This window comes from Callorhinchus milii, unplaced genomic scaffold, assembly GCF_018977255.1.
Source record: "Callorhinchus milii isolate IMCB2004 unplaced genomic scaffold, IMCB_Cmil_1.0 Scaffold1, whole genome shotgun sequence".
NCBI classification, from domain to species: domain Eukaryota; kingdom Metazoa; phylum Chordata; class Chondrichthyes; order Chimaeriformes; family Callorhinchidae; genus Callorhinchus; species Callorhinchus milii.
This window is the reverse complement of record NW_024704742.1, coordinates 62,624,413-62,643,325: the sequence shown is the minus strand read 5'-3', so window position 1 is coordinate 62,643,325 and position 18,913 is coordinate 62,624,413. Positions and strand designations below refer to the sequence as shown.

Here is an 18,913-nt window from a genome sequence, read left to right as displayed (position 1 = left end):
AATTAGTATTTTGTATTGTGTCACCAGTTTCACTTCCTGAGTTGCAAACCACCAATGGTCCTTAAAGTCAAGATTTAGGATATCAAATTGCATTTGCTGCAGCACTAAAGAGTCATGTAGCGTTGTGGTTGGAGCACTCGCCTTGCAAGCGTATATTCTGTGAAGCGATTTGAGACGTCTAGAAGATGTGATGAGGCGCTATAACAAATGCAACAATTATTATTATTACTATAAAGGGCATTATATTTTTTGTTTGTTTTTTCGTAAAGTAGTTTATATATTTCCCAGTCTTTTCCCTCACTACTTGAATTCTTAATGTTATTCCGCTTACAAGGTGGACAGATCTCAGACAAATTAATATAGTGCAGTACTGTTATAATGTGCTTCACTGCAACAGAAATTCCCTGATAACACACCTGCTCACTTCCCACAGGACGGCTGGCTTTTTGCATTAAGCTGCCATCCACGTCACATTATATTGTGGAGTCCTGTAACTCAGTGGTTAGAGCACTCGCCTTGCAAGTGAGACACCTTGTTTCATTTCCAGGCAGGGCGAAAACTTGGGCAAGTTTCCTTACTCCACATGCCTAATAATAATCCCTCCAAAACAAAACAATAATAAATTGGTCATTTCAATCCATGACTGTTTGTGGGACACTGCTGTGCGCAATTGGCTGCCACGTTTCGCCCACAAATATACAGTCAATTCACCTTACAGCATATTCTGTGAAGCGCTTTAAGACTTCTAGAAGACGTGAAAAGCGCTATATCAAATACAAGGATTATTATATCATATTATTATTTACTGTGTACATACAAAGAGCAAATAATATTGGCAACAACTTACTGCAATAAAATTTACATATTCCTATATATAGCACCCTTCACATTGGGAGGACGTCTCAAAGCACTTAAAACTCCTGGCTGGGCACCCAAACTGTGAGACCAAAGAGGGGAAAGATGACCAAAATCGCGGTCAAAGAGGTACATCTACAGACAGATGAAATGGACAGATGCACAGACGCACAACTAGCTTCTGGGGGAAAGTGAAAGAGTTAGATATTTAGATGGCTTTTGCAAGCAGAAACAGCAACAACAGCAAAATTACATTTATAAAGCGCCTTTTACTTTGGGAGAACGACCCAAGGAGCTGGACAGACAGAGTTTAGGGCCTAAGCTGGGGGTCAGGGTGCGGGGAGGGCAGGGGAGGAAGTAGGAAGATCAAAAGCACGGTCGAAGAGGAGGGTATTGAGATAGGTCTTGAAGTTGGCAAGGGAAGGAGCGAGGCGGAGGGACTGCAGGTTGGAGTTCCAGAGGGTGGGGTCAGAGTGCAGAAGGTCCGCCCGCCAATAGTGAGGCGAGCGAGGCAGGGATGTGAAGCAGGCCGGAGCCCGCTTAGCGGAGGGAGCAAGCAGGATGGTAGGGGGTTAAGAGGTTGCAGAGGCAGGGAGGAGCTATACCATGGAGGGCTTTGAAGGTGAGGACCTGTATCTTGAACTGTATCCTCTGTGATGCGAAGCCAGTGGAGTTGGGAGAGGATGGGGGTGATAGGGTCGCGGAGTCTAGTGTGGGAGAGGACATGGGCTGCAGAGTTCTGCATGATCTGCAGCCTATGGAGGGAGGAGCTGGGGAGGGTGACAAGCAACGTACAGTACTCACCTTCAAAGCTCTCCATGGTCTTGCTCCCCGCTACCTCTGCGACCTCCTAACCTCTTACAATCCTGCTCGCTCCCTCCAGTCAGCGGGCTCCGACCTGCTATACGTCCCCCAACTTGCTTGCCCCACTATTGGTGGGCGGGCCTTCTGCCACTCTGCCCCCTCCCTCTGGAAGTCCATCCCGCAGTCCCTCCGCCTCACCCCCTTCCTTGCCACCTTCAAGATCCACCTCAAGACCCTCCTCTTCGACCGTGTTTTCGATCTCCCTGCTTCCCCCCCTGCCCTCCACCCTCCTTGTCACCGCCCCCCAGCTTGGGTTCATAACTCTATTTGTCCAGTACCTTGGGATGTCCTCCCAATGTAAAAGGCGCTTTACAATTGTAATTTTGTTCTTGTTGTTGAGTTTGCATTGTCAAGCCTTGATATAACTAAAGCTTGTATGAGGGTTTTGGTGGCCTGCGGTGGCAGAGCTGGGCAATGTTGTAGAGGTGGGGCAAGGCAGAGCTGGTTATGGCGCAGATGTGGGGCAAAAAGGATAGTTGAGGGTCAAACAAGATGCCAAGGTTCTGGACTGGTTTAGTAAGGTGGAGCGTGCGACCATGGATGGTGATGCTGTCAGCGCCTGAGGTATGGAGACACTGATGGGAGCCAATCAGGAAAGCCTTGGTCTTGTTGACGTTCAACTGAAGTTAGGACTTAATGTCTGACAGACATTCTGTCAGCCAGCAGTGGTCCTGGAGTCAAGGTTGTAGGCAGAGAGGTACAGTTGGGTGTCATCTGCGCATACATGTGGAAGTTGACCCCATGTCTGTGGATGATGTCAACAAGGGGGAGCATTTATATATTGAAGAGGAGGGGACCGAGGACAAAGCCCTGAGGAACGCCACACAAGATGGTGCGGGGGCTAGAGGAGAAACCGTTTGTGGAGATAAGTGGAGGCGGTGTAAGCGGTACGATCTGAACCAGTCAAGGACAGAGCCGTGAAGGTTGAGGTGAGAGGAGAGGCGGTGGATGAGGATAGAGTGATCGACAGTGTTGAATGCAGCAGAGAGGTCAAGGAGGACGAGGAGGTAGAGGAAGTGAGCCCTAGTCACAGATGGAGTCCTGGTCGCAGATGGACAGAATGTCATTTGTCACTTTGACCAGGGCTGTTTCTGTGCTGTGGGCACCATGGAAACCTGATTGGAGGGGTTTGAGAAGGAAGTGGCGGGAGAGGAAGGAGAGCAGCTGAGAATCAACAACTCATTCCAGGACCTTGGAGCAGAAAGGAAAGTTGGAGATGGGGCAGTAGTTTGGGAGCAGAGATGGGTCCAGGGAGGGTTTTTTAAGGATAGGATTGATGATGGTGGTATTTAATGAGATGGGAACAGTACCAGAGGACAGGGAGAGGTTTATGAGGTCAGTGAGTAGAGGGGAAAGGAGGTGGAGCTGGGAGGTAAGGAGAGGGGTAGGGATGGGGTCGAGTGAGCAGGTGGTCAGTTTCATGTGAGTTTTGATGGTGATGAGAGTGGAAGGAGAAACAGGTTGAAAGGTGTGGAGGGAGGGATGAGTAGGGGCCGGGGTGGGGGTGGGGGGGGGGGGGGGGGGAGATGGATAGAGGGAAGCAGATGCAGTTGCAGAGGCAGCTGAGTGGATTCCCTCGACTTTGGATTCGATGAAGTCCAGCATCACCTCGCAGATGGCATTTGAGGTGAGGATGGGCGAGGTGTGACAGGTTGAACGGAGGAGCCAGTTGGTGATGGAGAAGAGGAGCCTGGGGTGTCCTTAGCCTCCAAGATTGTCTTGGAGTAGAACAACAATTTAGGGGAGGTGAGGGCAGAGTGATAGGATTTCATATGGTCCAGCCAGTTCTGCCGATGGACCATTAAGTTTGATTTAAGCCAGGTGCGCTCAGCAGCACGCACCTGCGCTTTAAGGGAGCGGAGGTGGCTGGTGTACCATGGTGACTTATGTGAATAGGAGATGGTTCGGAAAGAGAGGGGAGCAAGGGAATCGAGAGTGGAGGAGAGGGAGCTGTGGAGAAAAGTGACCAAGGAGGATAGGTCATTGCTGGAGGAAGTCCAGAGGGGAAGGAGTTCAGATGACTCCAAGGCAGTCAAGTGGGAGGGGGGGGGGAGATTTTGTTGGGTGGTGGTGGGGAGAGGGATTGAGGAATTAAGGGAGATGAAGTAATGGTCCGAGATCTCTTTGTCGATGACGGTGATGTCCAAGACATTGAGGCCCCGAGTGATCACCAGGTCAAGGGTGTGACCGTGGACGTGGGTGGCAGAGTTAATGTGGAGGGAGAGATTGAGGGAAGAGATAAGGGAGAAAAAGTCAGTAGAGGCAGAGTAGGAGGGGGTGAAGTGGAGGTTGAAGTCGCTGAGGTTTAGGAGACATTCGGAACTGAGGGAGAGGGAAGATAGGAGGGTGAAGATGTCGGGGATGAAGGTGAGGGAGGGCTTGGGGGGGCGATAGATAAGGAGAATTTTGAGGGAAAATTTGGAGGGGTGATAAAGGATAAGGTGCTCAAAGGAGGGGAAGGTTCCAGAGGAATAAGGGGATAGGCCGAGCAGGGACCAGGAGATGAGAGCCACACCGCCACCACGGCGGTTAGGATAGAATAGAATTGAGAAGCATTTTCAAAAATCTCATTTGAAATATGGCACTTTAGACAACACAGAGGTCATCACCACTGCACTGGAGAGTGAACCTGGTCCTAGATGATGAAATCAAGCTCAAGTGGAACCCACAACCTTCTGACTCAGGGGTTTGAGTGCTACTAGCTGAGCCAAGCTGCAACCTATCACATGGTATGTGTCTTGTAATGTCAGATAATAGGGCAGGCCCGAGAACCAAGAGAGCACAGGCAGCAAACAAACTGCAGCAGGAGCTACCCCACATAGTGGTGCTTTCACCTAAAAATACAGTCATCACACTTCACAATAAAATGCTGTGAAGCGCTTTGAGACATCCTGGCCATATGATGAGGCACTTTATCAAATTCAGCAATTATTATTTATAGAGGGATACAGTAAAGCAACAAAACTAATAGACACAGATTCAGGGCTGAAAAGGGCAACTTCAGGACAGACAACAGAAATAGAGTATTTCTTCACCCAGAGATTGATTAATGTCTGGAATGGATTGCCTGGAAGGATGGTTGAGGCCAGAATGCTGGACAGAAGAAATTTGGACAATTGCCTCTGACATTACATTGCCGATTGGGCCTGAACAGAAATATATTAAAGATTATCTTGTCCAATCAGGATGCTGGCTGGCTTCCATAAATTAAGATCTGAAAAAATAACTTTAAGACATTTATATTTAATTAGACGTAGGGGTATTTTTAATAAAGTTTATTGAAGGGATTTGTACCAGATATTTCTTTAAAATTCTATTATAACTATAGGCTTGAGAGAAGGGAAAACCAAAGTGGAATGTGATAGAAATTGAGCCTGTGGAGAGAAACAATTCTCTTGGATTAATGGGCATCATTAGAGAGATAGCCAGTGAGTCATTAGATGGAATAACTGCCTCTATCATAGTGGTGCTTTCAACCTTCTATTCTTATAGATCTATTCAGTTTATCTAAATGATTTCCTCCCCACCACACACATATTGGACGCTAGGTTTCGGTGTGTGGGTGTGTATATGTGTGTAGACAGGGGAGTTTATCAGTTGGATCTATTTATAACATCCAGTTTAATCCAATGGTGTAATGGAAATGACAAAAGTCAAAAGTGGTTGGCAGTGACCTGAGATCTCTGCATTTTGTTATCAAGGTAAACATTCACTATACTTTACACAGGATCTAACATTTTAAGCCAATATCTGGTGAAGTGGGATAGAATTTCTGCTTTTATAAAGGGGAATAATGATTCATTCTCTAAGTAAAGCATATTGTTAAAGTTGAATTTTCAACAGGGTTGGACAAACCATTCACCCAAAGCGTCGCTGGGGGGCGGGAGTCGGTTTGGAGAAAGAGGAGGGTAAGAGTGTGGATGTTGACTTCTAGGCTTGTTATTAAGGACATCTTTTAAGGATGCATTTTATCTGTTTCCTTCCTTAAGTCTGGCTCATTTGGGAACAATTTCACCTCAACAACAACAACAACAAAATTACATTTATAGAGCGCCTTTCACGATGGGAGAACGTCCCAAGGTGCTGGACAGTCAGGGATCAGGACCCGAGCATGGGGTAGAGGTGCTGTAGGGGTGAGGGAAGGCAGAGAGGTGGGAGGGCAACTGAAGGCACGATCGAAGAGGAGGGTCTTGAGACCAGCCTCAAAGGAGGCAAGGGAGGAAGCGAGGTGAAGTGACCGTGGGATGGAGTTCCAGAGTGTGGGGGCAGATAGGCTGAAAGCTCAGCCACCGATGGTAGGGCAGGTCGGGCGGGAGACATGGAGTAGGCCGGAGCCCGCTGAACGGAGGGAGTGGGCAGGTTGGTAGGGAGTCAGCAGGTCAGAGAGGTAGGAGGGGGCAAGGTCCATGGATGGCCTTGAAAGTGAGGACGAGGATCTTGTAGTCGATACTCTGAGGGATGGGGAGCCAGTGGAGTTGGGCGAGGGAGGGAGTGATGGGGTCACGGAGTCTGGTGCACGAGAGGACACGAGTTGGGTCATATGGCAGTTGGATCAAGACCCACACAGGAACTATGAACTCAGGGCCCAGCACAGAGTTAATAAAATCCTTACATTTATTATAATATATTTTACAGTCACCTTAAATCATTTCAGAGGATTTTCTGTAAATTGTATTACCTAAGCAAATGCAGCAGCTGTTAATTTGCTAGTTGTTAATTAGCCTTAGGATAAAGAAAAGCTTCCTGGTAACTTTTCTGAAATTACCTTTTGTAAGTCTAAACCCTATCATAACTTTTCTGCTGTCTGAATATCGTTCTGGGTTTACTTTTGCAATTCCATTTAAAATTTGTAATCACTGAATTCCTGTAAAATTAATGCAAGAGTGGATGTGGTCTGACTCGTTCCTTATTTTCACCAGAAATTGTGAAATAGTTATTTTTATTAAGAGAAATCTGCCTTTCACTGTAATTAATGTTCTCTGCTATGGGAGGAAGGTTTGCCTTTGCACCAATAGAGTCATGCGTCTGTAATAATTATTCACCAGTAATGTATGCTCTCATTCACATGTTCTTAAATAATATGTCCACAATGGAGAATTATGGTAAGGAAAGATTTTAATCAGGTTCAGGATTGCTGAATAGATGGATACTCTTGTAGGTGTTCATAACAGTGAGAAAGACTGTCTGGTGCATAAATTGCTTTTTGCTAATGAACACGATGGGGGTTATTTTGCTCTATTTACTAAGTGTTGAAAATCCTTTAGTGTGCTCTTATAATAGAACATTTCATTATAAACTCATCTCAAAAGAGAGTCAACAAAATACACAGTCAGTCCACTTTACAATATATTCCGTGAAGCACTTTGAGATGTCTCAACAATATCAAAGTGCTGTATCAAATGCAAGGATTATTATTACATAGTGATTGTTGCCTTTTTTGAAAAAAACTAACCATTTCGATATTTTCAAAGAGAATCCATCAGGATATTTCAGGACAAAGTCAGACCTGGCACAGTATCACATCATATTCAGTATTAATCAAATGGCATTATTCAAAAATTAGATTGGAACTTAGTCTAAGCATTTGAGGGGAAACTTGGGAGAAGGGAATGGATGGATATAGGAAAGAGACGTTGGATTAGGAAGGTTGGAGGTCCATGTGGAGTATCAATATTCCTTGGGCAGGATATTTGGAGCAGAGCTGGCTTCACGTTGATACGTTATGGCATTGGAATGTCAGATCGAGACAACCCTCTGTGACTGACCTGATACTCCAATGCTCGAGTCATGCAGGTACGCAATACAGAAGGCCGCTGCTGATGACAGACCAGTAAGATGGGGAGCAGGGATACTTTCCACTCAGCTCCTGCTAATTGTTCAAACCAAAGCCAGGTTTCCTACACATGTGGAAACCCATGACCATGCTTAAGAGTATCCAAACCAAGCTGAGATTTCCATGAAACTACACATGGAAATCCCAGAGATAGATTGTTGGAATGTGCACTCTCTCCCTGGAGGACACATCCTGCTTACCTAATTGCGGAAAGTTTTAGGCGCAGGTTGGCAAGAACCAAGGCTTGGAGACCGCAGAGTTGGGGTACTGCTGGAGTCCAACCAGCTAAAATCGCATGGCTTGCAATTGATAGCACTGTCAAGCTTTCGCGACCACATCACTCCCACCCTCGCTCACCTCCACTGGCTTCCCATCCCCCAGAGGATCAAATTCAAGATCCTCATCCTCACCTACAAAGCCATTCACAGCCTTGCTCCCTCCTACCTCTCTGACCTACTATTCCCCTACTTACCTGCCCATACCCTCTGTTCCTCTAGCTCCGGTCTGCTCCATATCCCCTGCCCCAACCGCACTACCATCGGTGGCCGGGCCTTCAGCCTCTCAGCCTCTAGGCTCTGGAACTCCATCCCCCAGTGTCTTCGCCGCTTCCTCCCTTTCTTCCTTCAAGGCCGGTCTCAAGACCTTTCTCTTTGACCGTGCCTTCAGCTCCCCTCTCGACTCTCTACCCCCTCCTTGTTCCGTCTCTTCCCTCCCCTCACCCTGACCATTTCCCCCCTGCTCGGGTCCTGACCCAACTGTCCAGTGCCTTGAGACGTCCTCCCGACGTGAAAGGCGCTCTATAAATGAAATCTTGTTGTTGTTGTTGCTTGTGCAGCTAGGACCACCCTATCTGCTAGTGCTTTGGTTTGCAGGGTTAACAGGAGCTGAGTGGCATGGTTCTTTGGCCCCAGTGACTGGTCTGCCCTTCCAGGTCCTGCTGATGAGCCAGGTTGGCTGTGCTGTCATCAACAGTGCCCTGGAATACTGTGGACCCGTTGGTCTCGGAATACTACCGAGACTACCACAGAGGGCTTGATTCCGACATTCTGTTGCCAAACATGTCATCTTGGAGCCAATTCAGCTCCAAAAAACCTGATCAAAAAACAGGAGTCCACAAATCCACAAGTTCCTTATTCAGGAATCATTGAGATGCATTAGAAATGACATCCTTTTATTAGAGGTTCAAGGTCACAATATGTGTGATACATGTGTGAAAACATAGTGAGCCATTTACCCCTCAAACATGGTTGTTTCTGTAGATCTGCCAATGGATCTAATGGATTCTTTTTTAAAAAGTAAAATTGACATTACATAGAAGTATAAAACTGCACTTCAAATGTGCCTCCGTTCACATATTTAAGAGCATTGGGAAAGCTTCCCTATGTGAACAGCAACAACAATAATTTATATTTATATAGCCACCTTCACTTTACAAGTAGCATCTCGGAGCTCATAACAGCGGTACGGTTTGACTCTGAGCTGTAAAGGGAGGGAGGTGACCAAAGGCACGCTCAAAGAGGAAAGTTTTTAGTTGTGATTTGAAGATGGTCAAAGAGAGATAAGTTGGAAGGATTGAAGTAGGAAGTTCCAGAGATTTGGGGTATAGTGGCTGAAAGTACAGTTGCCAATGGTGGAATGGAGAGGATGAGGGATGTGCAGAAGACCCAAGCCAGCTGAGCGAAGGAGGTCTGAGCAGATCAGTGATTGAGATCTGAACAGATCAGAAAGACAGGGAGTTGCCAGGGTGTGAAGTGATTTGAAAGTGAGTATGAGGATCTTCAAATCGATCCGTTCTGCAAAAGGGATCAGTGGAGCCTGGTAACAACCAGAGTGATAGTGGTTCAGAGCCTGGTACATGAGCAGCAGAGTGAAAAGTACTATATAAATTGAATTGTAAAAGTTATCAGAAGAACTTGCAAGGAACATGAAGCCAACAATTCCTCAGGTAAAATTCCTAACTCACTTCACGCTATTTGTGAGATAGTACTGTGGTCAAATTGGCTGTCACAGTCATCTACGTATATACATTCAATACACTTTACAGTAATTCCTGTAAAGCACTTTGAGACATTTCAATGACACAATAAATACAAGGGTTATCATTAGTATTTTTATCCAAGGTGGTCAACAAGTGATGCAAAATGATTACTGTTCTCAATTTGGTACACACTTTAATTATTAGTTTGGTTTGGCACTTTTCTGCTTGAGTGATAACGCTTTCTTACTGGTATTAAATTACATCGCAAAAGTTGGCACAGGGATGACACCACCAAAACTATATGTAAAACTAAAAAAAAATACTCCTGTAATGACTACTGCACTAAAGCCCTACAATAGACAAGATAATTGCACTCTTTGATTTTGAAAGACAACGTTTCCTTTAGAACTGTCTGTGTGAAAGCCAACATAAAGCTAAAATGACAAGATTGGAGACAATATAGATTCCAGTTGTGAATATTCTACTTTGGTGGTGTACAGCTACTCCTACTCCTACTAAAAAGAATTAGTTGAGATCAAAAAGCAGTCTTTTTCACAGGTGTTGGTACATCAGGCGGATCAGAGACCTTGTGGCTAGACAGTTCCACCCCTGATACCAACACTATAGTTCTTCATTACTGGCATGAGTCCTTCTTGGTCCAAGATCACAAGAGAGGTCTGATGAAAACGACCCATTTGATCTCATCTAAATCCTTTTAGTTATAGTACTGGAAGTTAATTTGTGACATTTCTGAATGGGATTTCTTAACAAGGAATCTGAGTTGAAAACTGAGAGTAGATCACACACATGAAAACTGCTGTGCGCAATTGACTACTGCATTTCGCCCACAAAATACACAGTCAATTCACTTTACAGTATATTCTGTGAAGCGCTTTGAGACGTTTCAAATGTCTGTGTTTAACTACTATAATAAGAATCTCATGTACGGTTCTCTTTCTCTTTTTGCTTTGTATCCAAGTGGAACATCTACTTTTAAAGTAATGGGATGCTTATGAGCAGCAGATAATAGTTTATTGCTTTTAATAAAATCATGGTGATACACGTATAAATAAAACATGATGTTAAATATTTATTTTAAATCTGCAAATTGTTTTGTGCCTTTAGTTATTCCTGTTATCTAATTGTACATCATGCTTTAAACCATTTGTTTTAATTAGTGTAAATGTGGTATGACAGCAGCTCAATGCAGTTTGGGATCTTATTGAATTAAAATTTGCCTGGGAAATGGGTCAAATTCTTCTAAAGTGAACAACAGAGGTAATCCATTTTATATTGTTCATACTGTACAAAGCCTTGAATCACTTAATAAAAATATATTTTACTGGGTAATATTCTTCTCTCATATTTTCTGATGATTTTATTTTTAAAGTGCATTGGAATGTCCTCCTAACGTGAAAGGCACTATACAAATTTTTCAAGTTGGGAGGACGTCCCAGAGCATTTGAAGGGTAATAATCTCTTCAAAAGAAAATTATAATAATTTGGTGATTCAATCCAATGGATTGTGGGACACTGCTGTGTGCAATTGGCAGCCGTGTTTCCCCAACAAAATATAGTCAATTTACTTTACAGTATATTCTGTGAAGAACTTTAAGACATCTTGAAGATGTGATAAGACCCTATGTCAAATGCAGGGATTATTATTATTACAAATATAATGTTTTGTTGTTGAGACATTTATTTTTTCAATAAGCCACCCATTTACTTTGGAGATCCCAGGTTTGTGTTCAGGTATCTGCTCTCATCTGGGAGGGTATAACATTTCACTCAAGGTACTAACACCTCATCACCATCCTGTAACCCTGTTGGAAAGTAAGTATGTGTAAAAAGTGAAGACAGAATTGAGGCTCAGCTACGATCCTCTCCACAAGAGAATAATGCAGCAGTGCTCACTGATTCAGCTGACACAAAAAGTATATACAGTATATTTTTTGGTCAGCCAGATGCCTGACATATGTAGAATCCCACTGCTATGTTCAAGAGCATCAGAATCAAACTGAAAGTTCCAGATATGCATATTACCTTTGTATGGAAATCTCCTATGTCTGGAAAGGAACACACACTCTCTATCCAGGGGAATGCATCCTGCTTACCTAATTCTGTAGAGTATTAGGTGCAGGTTGGCACAAACCAATACTTGGGGACCCCAGAGTGTGTGTTAGAGTACTGCTGGGGTTTAAGCAGCTAAACCACATAGCTTGTCATTGACAGCACTGTCTGGCAAGCCTCCTGCTGCTTGCTCAGCAAGGACTACATTTCCCAATTAAGGCTTTATCTTGCAGAATTAGCAGAAACAGAAACTTTGGGAACTGGGGCCAAGCAATGGAGAGGGACTGGTTCCTTCAGAACCAAACCCCAGGAGGAATCTGTGTCTTTAGGAGAAAGGTGGAGAGAATTGGAATGAAAAAAATTCAACCCTAATGTTCAGTTCTTTCCCAAGCAAAAGTAAAACGCTGTTGGGAGAAACTAGAAATGGATTGATCATTGAAACAACGATGCGGATTCTATATTTACCAACACTGAAATTCCAAAAGTTCTAGATTGGCTGTAGGTACAACCCAAATAATTACATTTTAATATTTCAGCAGAACAAATATATTGAATATTTACAGAAAAATAAATTGTGCCAATTTCTCTGTATTCAATTTCTTTATGTTTATTATTTACTGAACTGTAGTAATTTCCAGATGATTTTTTTGCATCTATTTCAATGCATTATTAAACGGACACACATCTTTGACTCCTAATCACTTTGAGCTGGTAAAAAATGTGGTTTTGGATCCAAAGTGCACAGTATAGTGAAACTCTGGTACACAGATATGGAATATTAATGCGTATGTAGGCCATATTGGTTGCTGTGTTGCTGGAGCCAGGAGGGATTGATATGTAGTGCACAGAAGGGAATGAGAGGGATAGATTTGAGTGGTGACGATGTGGGGACGGATGACTATTCTAGGATTTATGCTCAATCGCCTTTGGAGATCTTAGAGTCTGACATTCATCATTTAGAAACCGGATAAAAATCGATAATCCATTATATAATTCCATATGACATTGAATACCAGTGTGAAGAACAAATTCAATTATTTTTTTCAGGGTTTTCCATTTGGTCCAAATGAAGAGCGTTCCTACAGCTGGGCAGATGGCCTGAAAAGGAAGGATTGGCACAACTATGAAACTATTCGCAAAGACTTAATGCGTTCAGGTACAAGTTGATTGATTTTTTGTTTAAGAATCACTTTAAATTCCTCTGAAGTGCAAAGATTTGGAGAAGAATTGTTCCCATTGTCAGTGAATCTACAAACCTCATTGGAGTGAGCTTAAAATAGGAACACGCAAAGGCACAGCAATCAGTTTGGCAAGGGGAAAATTTGTGGTCTCATTAAATGTTCAGTATTGGATGCAGATATTCTTGTCATAACAATGGCCATTATTCTAAGCCATTACATTATAAATAAGTACCAACTTGAGTTTTGCTGCCCATCTGCTCAGGTGGACGTTAAATTTTCCATAACATTACTTGAAAAGAGAATGATTTGCTCTTTGTTTTCTTGGCTACCAATCCTCAGATAAATCTCGATCCTGGAGTCCCTCCATCTTGTTCCCTCCCTTCCCCAGTTCAAGGTCCATCTCAAGACCTAGGCAAGACATTGAATATAGCACCTTTCACGTCGGGTAAATGTCTCAAAGCATTTTACATGATTTACTTTAATATGTAGTAATTTTAGCCGGTGGAACATTTAATGTCTACATGTTGGCTTTGAGTCATGTGATGGATTGAGGGGGTGGGGTGTCATCTGCAGACTAGATTATTTAAGACATTCAGATGGCTGCATCGTTCAGCAATGAGTTAGCACCGGTATTTCTTAGCAGAACATTGATTACAATTTTCACCAATAATTTTCCCAATTTGGAAATTTGCTTCCTCCAATGTGTTATGAATAATATTCTACAAATCTGCACATAGATAGATGTGCAGCGGAAAATTGAAGAGACTGAATCATCAGTATGTGCAATCATGCAAATGGCCAAAGGCATCGTGTACAGCTTTGATGAGCACATGATGAAACTGTGCAGCCACACTCTGCTGTAATTGCCATTGGGATCACAGCATTGTGTCAACCTTCTCCCATGTGCTTATATACAAATCCACCCCCTCACATGCCTACTCCAAGCAATGATTATTAACCTCCCTAGCTATTTGCTACAAGCAGCATGCTAGGTCACTGCAGAGAAGAAAAATGACAAGAAGTTTAGCAGTTTATACCTGTTCACTCAGTTTAAAGAGCACCTGATTTTCAGACAGCAGATTATTGCCATGGAATTGCAGTTCTCTCCTGAGGAGACTGATTTTATTTAGCTGCCTTCAGCACATGTAGATTTTGTCCTGTGAGATTTACATGTGTTCATGGATGAGAAAACCAACTGAGGTAAGAGAGCTTTCATTTATTTTACTGTGAATTGACGACCTTTCATTGAACCAAATCTGAAACGTAAGCCTTAAACCTTCCCTTGCGACGTCCACTGACCCCATCAGAGATCCCGTTTCCAGTCACTGACTCGGTGTCGGTTCCCCAATTTTGTTAGCAGTCCCTGAGCTCATCTGATCTAATAGAATGGCAGAACAGGCTTGAGGGGCTCAATGTCCTACTAAAGTTCCTATGTTCCTCTTTCTCCCCCCTCCCTCTTTCTTTCCCTCTCACTCACTACTATGAAATCAGTTTTATACTTAGGGTGAAAAATATAAGAATGTTTTCTCACAAATCAAAAATCACTTATTATTAATCAATTATTATTTAGAGAATTTGCATTGAACGACATTCAAACAAAACCAATTTATTGCCAAATTCAAACTTTGATTTTCTTAAAGTGGATTAAAATAAACTTAGAGAAAGAAGAGAGAGGCACAAGTTTAATGTATTACTTTTATATATTAAATAAAGTTTAATCTGAACAATGTCCTTTGGATGAAATGTTAAACCCAGGTCCTGTCCACCTGTTCAGGTTGGATGTTAAAAATCCCATGGCACTACTCAAAAAGTGAAGGATGTTTCTCCCAGTGTTACAGTTACCAATGCCCCAGTACAATTGGTCATTCAATTAATGGCTGCTTGTGGGACGGTACTGTGGCACGAATTGGCGGCTGCATTCATGTAAAAAAACACGCAGTAAATTTAGTAAAGTGTTTTGTGACATCTTTCCAATGTGAAAGTGCTGAATGAAATACAAGGATTATCACTATTATTATTATTATTATAATAACACCTTGAACATCTCAGTCACTTAAGCACTGGACTTGGATCCAGAATATTCTGGATTCAAAATCCGGATGGGTCCACTCATCTCTATAACCTTTTGAGGTTTCTAAATTGCTCGACATGTAAGAGCTGAAATTATCTCTGGTCTTAGCTTGTAAAATTATTTTGTCTTGAATTGTGGAAAACTTGATCTTAATTTGGAAGCTACCTTTAAAAAGAACTGGCTTTTAAATTAATTCTCCATAATCCTACACAATCTTAAAATTTAAATAAATATGTTTTACTGGCTAAGATTAGGTGAAATTTGGGCCTCTAGATCCTTTTTAACTGTTTGAATTTTAACAGAAACAATCAAAGCAAAATTGCATCCATACATTTAAGCAGGTAGAAATCTTCCCTCAACTTTTAAGCAATCAGTGAAATTGGATCGTGTAGAGAATTGCAATTCAAAATCTTCATCTTATCATTTGCTGGGACATCACATTAGAACACTGACCCAGTATGTCATTGCATCACAAGATGTTTCGGATGAAAGAAGGCCCTTCGTACAATCTGATGTCATCCCTCCACAATATCCACACTACTGTCCTCCCATCACAACACCAAACCGCTTTTTGAATGAGTCTAATATTATGACTTCAACCACCCTTCCTGCCAACCTGTTCCAACTGTTTATAACTCCCAGTAAAGGAACACTTACTGGTATCTGTCCTAAATCTGTCCTTTGCAACTCTAAACATCTGTCTTGCAGTGTAGTGATTAGCACGCTTGTCTCACAAGCAAGAGAACACAGGTTCAATTCCCAGGCAGGGCAAAACCTTAAGCAATTTTCCTTACTCCACGCTTTTTTTTACTTAGCAGTAAATAGGAATCCAGTTGTTGGTCAATTGGCAGATTGCTTTCCAAACAAAAATTGGTCACTCAATCCACGACTATTTGTGGGACACTGTTGTACGTGATTGGCCCCCATTTCTCACACAAAATACAGTCAATCCACGTTACAGTATATTCTGTGAAGTGCTTTGGGACGTCTCAATGATAAGGCGCTATATCAAATGCAAGGATTATTAATGTTATTGTTATGTCCTCTTGTTATACTGTCTTGGAGCATTCTAAACTATTCTCCTGGGTTTAGGTTTTCAATCCCATTTCAAAACGTTACACCACTATCAGGTCTCCTCTGAGTTGTCTCCTCTCCACACTGAATAGCCCTAGCTTGTCTATACATATCACCGGGATCAAACCTTTATTTTTAAAATTAGCTTCCCTGAAATGTGATGGCCACATCTTCCTGACACTGAACCAAATGAAGTATTAATTTCACACTTAAGTATTCAGCACGTGGTATGAATCAACATGGTGCAATGTCATACATAATCAGGAATTTGCAGTCAAGCACAAAGATTTGCTTTTGCTGCCATATGGCAATCATTGTGAAAATGATGTTTTTGAGATGTTCGTGGTGATAAAGAAATCTGTGCATACCATATAACGAATGAACACACACAAGGGGTTTGGATGTTGTTGCAACATTACTGGATTGAAGCTTTTGTGTATATTTTGATAAACACAGAGCCACAGAAATTAACAGCACAGATGAAGGCCATTCAGACCATTGTATCTGTACTTTCTCTTTAAAAGAGCAAACCTTTCATTCCCTAATATGGGGAAAATGGCCCTTTCCCCATATTGCATGTTTAATGTGACATTTAATGTGGAGTCCTGTAGCTCAGTGGTTAGAGCACTCACCTTGCAAGTGAGAGACCTGGGTTTGATTCCTGGCAGGGTGAAATGTTGGGCAAGTTTCCTTACTCCACACGCCTCTGTTTACCTAGCAGTAAGTAGATAATAAATACTTCAAACAAAAAAAATTGGTCACTCAATCCACGGGTTTTTGTGGGACACTGCTGTGTGCAATTGACTGCCGCATTTCAGTCACAAAATAAACAGTCAATTTACTTTACAGTACATTCTGTGAAGCGCTTTGAGACAGCTCAAAGATGTGATAAGGCCCTATATCAAATGCAAGGATTATTATTATTGGCTGTCTTGGAAGAAAGTAAGGCATGGCCTGAAAAAAGTCAGTTTAGTCTATCAAAGCTACACAGAACACAGAACAATTATCCCTGTTGCTTCCATATCAATTCCATTCTATCTCCAAGAGAAAGATTATTTTTAGACACTCACTAATCTCAATAGGAATCTTCACTCTCTGTTTGACTCAATTAACAGCACTCTGGTCTCAGGTTAAAAGTAAATTCCCTCTGAGCAGGGTAAAACCTCAGGCAAGTTTCCTTACTCCACACGCCACTGTTTACCTAACAGTAAGTAGGAATGTGGTTGTTAGTCAATTAGCAGATTGCTTTCCGGTAATACTCCCTACAAAAAAATATATATTGGGTCACTCAATCCAAAAGTGTTTGTGGGACACTGCTGTGCGCAATTGGCTGCTGTGTTTCTTCCTCAAATATACAGTTAATTCACTTTACAATATATTCTGTGAAGAGCTTTGAGATGTCTCAACAATGTGACAAGGTGATCAAATGCAAGGATTATTATTTCTTATGAGACTTTGACATTACAGTCTAGGCTGGCACTCCAATGCAGTATTGGAAGAGCACTGCATTGTCAGAGATTTTGAAACAAGAGAACGGAGTTTCTCCCCATGCGCTGGCCAGTAATCCTCCAGATTAATTATCATTTACCTGTTGTTTGTTTCTGGGATCTTTGCTTGTGTGAATGTCTGACTTGTTTAAAAAATAATAATTTTTGTATTTGATATAGCACCTTTCATGTCGGGAAGACATCTCAAGGTGCTTCACAGGATTTACTGGAAGGTGTAGTTACTGTTTATTTTGTAGGCCTGGCTTAAGGGTAGCACTCTAATTCAGAAGTTTGTGGGTTCAAGAACCACGTTGGAATTTGACCTCATACAACATAAATTGATAGTCCAGTGATGTAGTGTTACATTGTCGGAGATGCTGTTCTTCGGATGAGATGTAAAACTGAAATCTCGTCTGCCTCTTCAGATGACGTCAAAGATCACATGGCACAAATCAAAAAGAGAAGGGAGTTTCTCCTGATGTCCTGGCCAACAATCACCCAAATAAAATTGGTAATTTGATTCATGGCTGTTTGTGGGACATTATTAATGCAATTGAGCTGCCACTTTTGCCAAGAAATACATAGTTATTCCACTTTACAGTAAATACTGTGAAGCTCTTTGGGACATCCTCCGAACATGAAAGGTGCTACAACAAATACAAGGATTATTATTTTTAGGCAACCATGAGAGCTAATTTGCACACAGCAATGTCCCACAAACAATCATGAAATGATGACCATTTTTTTCTGGGGGAATGGTTGCATAACAGAACAAGCTATCTTTAATGTCCAGATGAACAGATAGATGAGACCTCAGTTTAATTTCTCATTCAAATAACATCACCCCTAATAAATGCAGTGTTCCCCCAGCACTGTCAGCCTGGACCTTGAATTTAAAGTCCCAACACGGGGCTTGAACTCACAACCCTCTGACTCAGAGACAAGGGTGAGGCGTGAACCAGGATGACATGCTTTTCTACAAAAATAGTCACTTACAGTAATTACTTGTGAAGTGCTTTGAGGCATTTTGAAAGCATTAGGAGCTATGAAATGCAAATCCTTCTTTTTCTTTTCTCTCAGTTATCATTGTGATAAATATGTTCAGCACATAGTACATTAAAACTGAAGCCACAATATTTATTAGTAGTGCTCACAATCATAGCTAAGCCGTCACTGCTAAATACTTTTGAACATTAATCACAAAGACAATATTATTACTTTGGTTAGTTCGTGAAAGTGTCTGAATTAAATCAGTTGCCAACCAGGGTGTTTTTATTGCTTGGAGTTTACTAGGAATCGGCTGTCAATCACAGTGGGCAAAATATCCGTCTACATCTGAAAACAATTTCCATCTTGCTCACATTATTGCTTGTACATCAGACTGGAGAGTTTGCATTAGAATGAGTTAGAAGGCAGTTGGCAGAGGATTAGGAGAGAGTCGTCTATCCAGGGGTTGCAATAATAATAATACTAATACATGTATTTGATAGAATGCCCTAT

At 42.2% G+C, this 18,913-nt stretch overlaps 1 protein-coding gene across 1 annotated transcript in view; it reads left to right on the top strand.

Annotated features, from left to right (window-relative positions):
- The window catches only part of galntl6 (polypeptide N-acetylgalactosaminyltransferase like 6), a 494,474-nt gene that overhangs the window by 196,374 nt on the left and 279,187 nt on the right, over positions 1–18,913 (top strand). Inside the window, exon 3 of the mRNA XM_007895954.2 lies at positions 12,648–12,756. Coding sequence (XP_007894145.1) covers positions 12,648–12,756 — 109 coding nt within the window. The remainder of the gene's footprint in view (positions 1–12,647; positions 12,757–18,913) is intronic.